Genomic DNA, 7,500 nt, shown 5'->3' with positions numbered 1-7,500 from the left:
TTTTGCAGCCTGAATGCTTTTGCGATGACACAAGCTGAGAACATGTTCTTTCTGTTAGTTGGTTGGAGATTTAAAAGGCATGAAATTGACTGCTCCAGTTAAACGCTTCAAAGGTCAACTCCTGAGCTTTGTGACGGCGGATTTCATATTCACCACTGCTTTTGTGTTGTATTGTATTAAAATGGCTTTTGTTATTGGCTCTAAGATAAGGTGGAGCTTCAAGGATGTGTTTGAGCAGAAAACTGCTCTTTATTCAAAGTAAAACTAATATACATAACAGATACACATTACTATACGTAGGGTCATGAAATAAAGGTGGAAAATATATATTGAGGGTCAAATAAATGGAGGTTTAAAGCACAGATGATGTAATGAAAGAATGGAAGTAAAGGGTAAGGGTTGCTATGTTATACTTATTTATATAAGCGATGGAAAAATATAATTTCCCATAAATTAAAATAATTTGTGAACCTATGCTATGGAGTTTTTTTTATTTATTCATAGCTTAACAAGATAATTACTTTTCCCGTGATGAAGGTTGTGAGTTTTGAGCCCTGATTGAAAAACAAACATGCTAATTTCTACTCAGATATTTTGCTCTGTGAGTTTGAAACTCTGGATTTCAAGGTTTCATAAAAGAAATCTGCTTCTTCCTCCTCATATTTAAATACGTTTTTTATTAAACTTCTGTTGTTCTTTTTATGTACACATGACATCGATCTCACTGATGTTTCTTCTTTTCTTTTTCTCCTGATAAATGTTATTTTTGGGGACGTTTCCTTTTCTGATGCGACGGTCAAATACAGAGGAAGTTGCATGTTGAACAGATTGTAAAACCCTCTGGGGTTATTTAATAGAATTAAATAGAATTTTCTGTTCAGCACTTGATGTATTATGTGTGCTATAAAAATACAGTTTGATTGATTATCTAAAAGAAAGTTTTGATTTCAAATTACAGATATTATACAACTAAAGAAATCACTAATATTATGTAACTAACCAAATACAGCAGATATATCCTAATAAAACAATATAATTATATACAGGAATGTCCAGAATCCACTGTTCTCATGAAATATATTTGAGGTGTTAAAGTAAAATATTGTTTTCCATTCAGCTGTTTATGTAATTCTTATATAACTTAATGAATTAAAGTGTAAAGTGATGATAAATTCAGGCAGGTTTTCTGCTGATGCGCTGCTTAAAAGCCTCCCAGCGGCGGCGGCGGCGGCCCGGCGGGGGCGTTGGGTCACGGCAGTGGGCTTGTGACTGCGGGGTTGTCGGTTTGAATCCCCAGGTAGCGTCTGCACAGCGGCAAACCGTTTTTTATCTTTCTGTGACTCAGCGTGGAACTCCTGTGTGACTCAGTGTTTTTTGTTCAACCAGAGGTTTGTTGACGCTGCTGCAGTCGTGGTTCTGTTAATGTCATCGTGTTCCTCCATCATCACTCCTCCACCCACTGAACTAAAACAACTCTTCTGTTTCTTGTCGTTGGAAAGTTAACTTCACTCTTTGTTTAGAACTGGAAGAGGAAGTCTGTTTCACTCAAATCTTAAAAGCAAAATTGTTAAAATTAACTTTATTAATCCTGAAGGATGTAACCACCTGCAAACAAAATTACACACAAGACATACAACTAAAACATTTTTTCACTTTTTATTAAAGCTGTTTTACGGTGTCGTCTTGAACATGACTGGGTATAAAAAATTGAGTCTATCGCCTATTTTAAACAAGCTTTTATGTGTTTAAAAAATGTCCCTTTTACTTGAAATGGAGTATTTTCAGACTGTGGTATTTATACTTTTAGTTAAGTAAAAGATCTGAACACTTCTTCCATATCTGTAATTGTAAAATGATTTTGTTCTGATTTAAAAAAGACATATTTGAGTCACGATAAAATAATCTGACATGTTGCAGGAAGGGTTTAAGAGTAACCAGGCACTCCTCATACAATCCTCTGCAGGTCAAAGGGGTTATATTCAGGTTCCTGTAGCCTCTTGACCTTTGACCTCCCGTCTGTTGTCCTGTTGTAACGCTGGTTGTCACTGTGAGTTCCTGTCGGCAGCAGCAGCAGCATCAGTCCTCCCTCCGCCGACGAGGCTGCTGTGTATCAGCGGATCAGATGTGACTGCGTGGGCGGCAATGAATGTGACGGGATGTGAATGTGGAATATCAATTATGACGGACGTTAGCAGTGATCCGTCTCCGCGGCGACAAGTGTGGGCGGGTCCCGGTCGGCCGTAAACACAGATGAGGAAAACAGAGATGGTGTTTGTGTCGGGAGGCTGTTTTGATATTTATGACTTAAAAATGTCTCAGCTTTCAAAATGTTCCTGCAGCGACATTCTGCACAAACCTGTGGTGTTAGATCTCCCAAATCACAGATTCATTTATTAGAACCAGGAGTTATAATTACGTAACCACACACCTCGTGATCGCCAGTGTTGGAACAAGTAGTTCTCAGATCGTTTTAATTAAGTAAAAGTACAAATATGATATCTGCAAAATCCTGGAAATCCACTGAATCCCATGTACAAGAAAAACTGCAGATATTTCAGTTGTTGAAATATTGACGTGTGTGTTTTGCAGAAAGTGCCCCGATGGGTTCGACTGTATGAAGGCGGGAAGGAACCCAAACTACGGCTACACCAGCTTCGACAGCTTCGGCTGGGCCTTCCTGTCCTTGTTCCGCCTGATGACTCAGGACTACTGGGAAAACCTCTACCACCAGGTAACCCCATGAAGTCCATAATTCATGTCTTTAAGCTGCATTCTCTCTAGTGTCCACCAGGGGGCGACTCCTCTGGTTGTATAGAAGTCTATGAGAAAATGACTCTACTTCTCTCTTGATTTATTCCCTCAGTAAACATTGTAAACATGAGTTTATGGTCTCAATCTCTAGTTTCAAGTCTTCTTCAATACAGCATGATGTTCATTTAGTAAATGATGCTCCATTTAGAGTCAAACAGACCATAAAGCAGGGGATGCTTTAGGGCGGGGCTACACACTGATTGACAGGTCCACACCAGAGACGTATACGGCGTCTCTACGTCACTCCTCCTCAGTCCTAATATGGTCACTTCCTGTTCACTGGTTGATAAAAACAAGATGGCAACAGAAGGCAATACATTTCCCTCAAAACGTAATTGAGAGTGTAGTTTAGCTGGAGATCAATAACGCACTTTGACCTTCAGCTTTTAAATCCACATGGACGAAAACTGCTCAGAAAAATGGAGATTTGTTGGCAAACTCCATCTGCTCGTGAAGATCATGGGATATGATAGAAAGCGCCAGAAAAGCCATGAAATGGACTCAATTGTATCCTTAACTGTTTGCACAGTTTACACTTAACATTTAAGGTAGTTTTGTGGATGGATAAGGTAGTTAAATACATCTTTACCCAAAGAAACATTCTTATTTAAAGCCTTTAAATTCCATTGATGTTGAGTTCTCGTGTATATTTACAAGAACAAACGGTAACAACTGAAAGACATTTTATCAGTTCCTCTCTTGGATGTTTAGAGAGATTTTAAATAAAACTAAAGGGGTTAAAGTAAGAAGGCCTGTCCCGAGAACAAGTAGCCTTTATGTGTCTGTAAGGACCTTTTGTTCCTTTTCATTCAGACGCTGCGTTCTGCCGGTAAGACCTACATGGTGTTCTTCGTGGTGGTGATCTTCCTGGGCTCCTTCTACCTGGTCAACCTCATCCTGGCCGTGGTCGCCATGGCGTACGAGGAGCAGAACCAGGCGACCATCGCCGAGGCCTGCCAGAAAGAGCGGGAGTTCCAGGTCGCCATGGAGATGCTGAAGAAGGAGCAACAGGTAAAATGAGTTCAGCGTGACTTCATGTTCTGCTCTTCATCTGTCTTTCATATTTCATTTATCTGTAATTCTCTGGGTTTAGTAACCTTGAATCTGAGCTGCGCTTTGATTGGCCAGTCTGTGTTCGAGAGGCGGGACTTAGAGAAGGGTCAATTGTTGACATGATAAAGAATAAACCAGAGAACCCCTCATGTATGTCCCTTTTGAATAATTTGACAAAGCTTATGTTTTACAATTCTATATTCTGCGTTATGTGAAAGAACAACAGAAGAGAAATGAAAGATATTTGACCTGTATTAAACATATATATATATATATATATATATATATATATATATATATATATATATATATATATATATATATACACAAGATACTAAACAGGTCAACATCAGAGACGTATACGGGGGCCCTACATCCTCCTAAGTCCAAATATGGTCACTTCCTGTTCTCTGGTTGCAAAAAACAAGATGGCGACGGCCAAAATGCTGAACTCGAGGCTTCAAAAATGTATATTTATTTCGTCGTGGATTTTGTCTCTGTAGTTTACTGGCTCTAGATAGAGTTTTTTATCTGACTACGTTTTAAAGAAACCCTCTAAATCTCTTCCACCAGGCTTCCGCCCAGAAAATCCTGGACTCGGACTCGATCATGTCACCAGATCTCTCCCCGTTCGCTCTGCCGTTGGACGGCGTGGAGGAGCGGAGGCGGAGTCAAGCGCTGGTGGGCGTGGCCGACGTGGAGGCGAACCTATCGGAGGAGAAGCTGCTGCAGGTGGACCTGATGGACGGGGGAAAGGTGAGGAAACAACAAATCTGTGCTTTTTTAATTTAAATCATAACGCAGTCAGAGTGACCTCCTCCACCTTCTCCTCCAGCCGCTCCACCCTCTCCTCGCTCGCTCCTTCTCCTCGAGGACTCGGCGAAGCAGCCAGGTCTCCTCCATCTTCAACTTCCGTGTGAGGAGCCGGGGGTCGGAGGGCGAGATGGCCGACGACGAGTACAGCGTCCCCGGTGACGTGGTGGAGGGCGTCGGGGGGCGGACCTACAGCGGAGGCACCTTCAGCGGCATCCTGCCCCACCCGTGGCCCAAACGGAGGCCCAGCACCTACAGCAACGCCAGCAGGAACTCCCAGGTCAGACGACCAGAGGAGAACGTTTAATAGAGATAGTGTGGGAATGAATGAGAAGAGGATAAATTAAATGAATGAAATGAGATTAAATGAGATGAAGTTAGATCAAATGAGATGATGAAAATGATTAAATGATAAAAAAATTAGAAAATTAGATTAATGATTAAATGAGACGAAATTAGATGAAATGAGATTAAATGTGGTTAAATTAGATGAACAAATTTGATTAAATCAAATGAAATCAAATGAAATTAGATTTAAATGAGATAAAATTAGTTGAAATGTGACAAGACTTCTTAATGTAAATAAAAGTAGATACTTTTGTTAGATGAGATGAGGTTCCATGAGATGATACAAATTCTTATGAGATAGAAAGATGGATAAAAGGTTGTGGGATGATATTACATAACATGACAGCATGGATTAGACTTTGTTAAATGAGATCAGATTAGATGAGATATGAGACGATATGAGTTTGGATGAAAATGAATAAAATGTGAGAGATAACATTTTATCAAATGAGATTATAATATATGAGGTAACATAGGATTTTATAGAAGGTAATTAAAGACATTTTGAGAGTAACATGAGCCCTGAGGATTAATTCAGCGGATGGAGTCAAAAGAAATATCATTTTAAACCAAATATTAAGATTAAATTACCTGTTTTGTAAATCTGCCACTTTCTATTTTTCAACTGGGTCAAGAGGGTCAATTTAAAGAACTGTGATCCAGTTGTTGGCGGTCATATGTGCATGCCATCACCAGTGTGCAATGAAAAAAACCCTAAATGTGAGTTGTAGTGATGAGAGTTTGTAGTGAAGCATCAACCTGACCTCATTCCTCTTTAAACGCCCACTTGGTTTTTGTCGAGTGGCGGGTGTTGATTTTGGACCCTGATGTCAAATGTCTGTGGTGTTCATAAAAGGTCTTCACGCACACTCATGTCTCATCTATGTGTGTGTGTGTGTGTGTGTGTGTGTGTGTGTGTGTGTGTGTGTGTGTGTGTGTGTGTGTGTGTGTGTGTGTGTGTGTGTGTGTGTGTGTTTACAGGTATTTTATCCAACTCTAAACGTCAACGGGAAGCTGTTTGTTGCCATGGACCAGAACGGGGTTTCCCCACCTTCGCTGCAGGGCCAGCTGCCTGCCTGCACCATGGAGAAGGTCAAGGAGGAGAGTGTGAGTACCGCGTGTGTGTGTGTGTGTGTGTGTGTGTGTGTGTGTGTGTGTGTGTGTGTGTGTGTGTGTGTGTGTGTGTGTGTGTGTGTGTGTGTGTGGAAACAATGATGGAGCCTGCAGCCGTTCAACACTCATGTGAATTATGAATCAGCGCTTTGCATAACTCCACTCTGATATCATGGGCTAAAGACACACACACACACACACACACACACACACACACACACACACACACACACACACACACACACACACACACAAACACACACACACACAAACTCATATCAACCATCTCAGATAACACCACTCTGGTATTCCCCCCATCTCTACACACACACACACATTCTTGCTGGAGAACACACATAGTGTCACTGCTATGGCATTAGGGGATAAAGACACACATACCATAACAGTCACGTTACTGAGGTGTCTTTCCTATATGCACACACACACACACACACACACACACACACACACACACACACACACACACACACACACACACACACACACACACACACACACACACACACACTGCAACACACACAACTTGACATTCTGACATTGTTTTTTCATAATTTCACTACTTTGCTTGTATATTTCTTCAAAGTCACCTGATTATTTTAATAACCAGTTAATACGGATTAATTTAAGACCACATGACATCTGTTTGCTTCCATCCAATGGGCACAAGTCAAAGGGAACAAAGCGTTTCTGACCTTTAACTACCAAATGTCAGTCGAGTAGTCACCTACCAACCAGGAAGAGACTCAAAATAAGCAGAAAGAAACACATAACAACTACAAAGAGACATAAAATGACTACAAATGGAAACAAACTAACTATTAAGAAACAAATAAAAGACTAAAAAGAGACTTAGACAACTACAAACAAACACAAAACAACTACAAAGAGACACAAAATGGCAGCAAAGACACAAAATCACAACAAATTGACAAAAAAAAATGACTACAAAAGAGAAAAAACACACCAGATGAACTCAAAGAGACTAAAACAAATACAAGAGTGAGAATGACTGGAAAGGGACACACAAAAACTACAAAAGAGACACAAAATGACTACAACGACTTTGGAAAAGGGCAAAATACCCACTAAGAGACAGAAAAGGACTACAAAGAAACAAATAACAACATAAAAACAGATACAAAAAGACTACAAAGAAACATAAAATGACAACATAGAGACACAAAACTACAACAACCAGAAGCTAAACAGCTCTAAAGTCTGTGTTCCGCTGCTATGTAAGAGAGGTTATTAGAGAATCAGTCCATGACTCCTTTGACTCTGGTTTTGCTCTCAGACAGTCAGAGAACATTTCTCACTAAGACGTTGTCTTCGTTTCATCTT

At 40.2% G+C, this 7,500-nt stretch overlaps 1 protein-coding gene across 1 annotated transcript in view; it reads left to right on the top strand.

Annotated features, from left to right (window-relative positions):
• Positions 1–7,500, top strand: part of LOC129111068 (sodium channel protein type 4 subunit alpha-like) — a 138,462-nt gene that overhangs the window by 59,789 nt on the left and 71,173 nt on the right. Inside the window, exons 10-14 of the mRNA XM_054623362.1 lie at positions 2,590–2,731; positions 3,625–3,822; positions 4,438–4,620; positions 4,700–4,957; positions 6,007–6,132. Coding sequence (XP_054479337.1) covers positions 2,590–2,731; positions 3,625–3,822; positions 4,438–4,620; positions 4,700–4,957; positions 6,007–6,132 — 907 coding nt within the window. The remainder of the gene's footprint in view (positions 1–2,589; positions 2,732–3,624; positions 3,823–4,437; positions 4,621–4,699; positions 4,958–6,006; positions 6,133–7,500) is intronic.

This window comes from Anoplopoma fimbria, chromosome 21 (genome assembly GCF_027596085.1).
Source record: "Anoplopoma fimbria isolate UVic2021 breed Golden Eagle Sablefish chromosome 21, Afim_UVic_2022, whole genome shotgun sequence".
Taxonomy (NCBI): domain Eukaryota; kingdom Metazoa; phylum Chordata; class Actinopteri; order Perciformes; family Anoplopomatidae; genus Anoplopoma; species Anoplopoma fimbria.
This window is presented reverse-complemented; position numbering and strand designations above follow the sequence as displayed.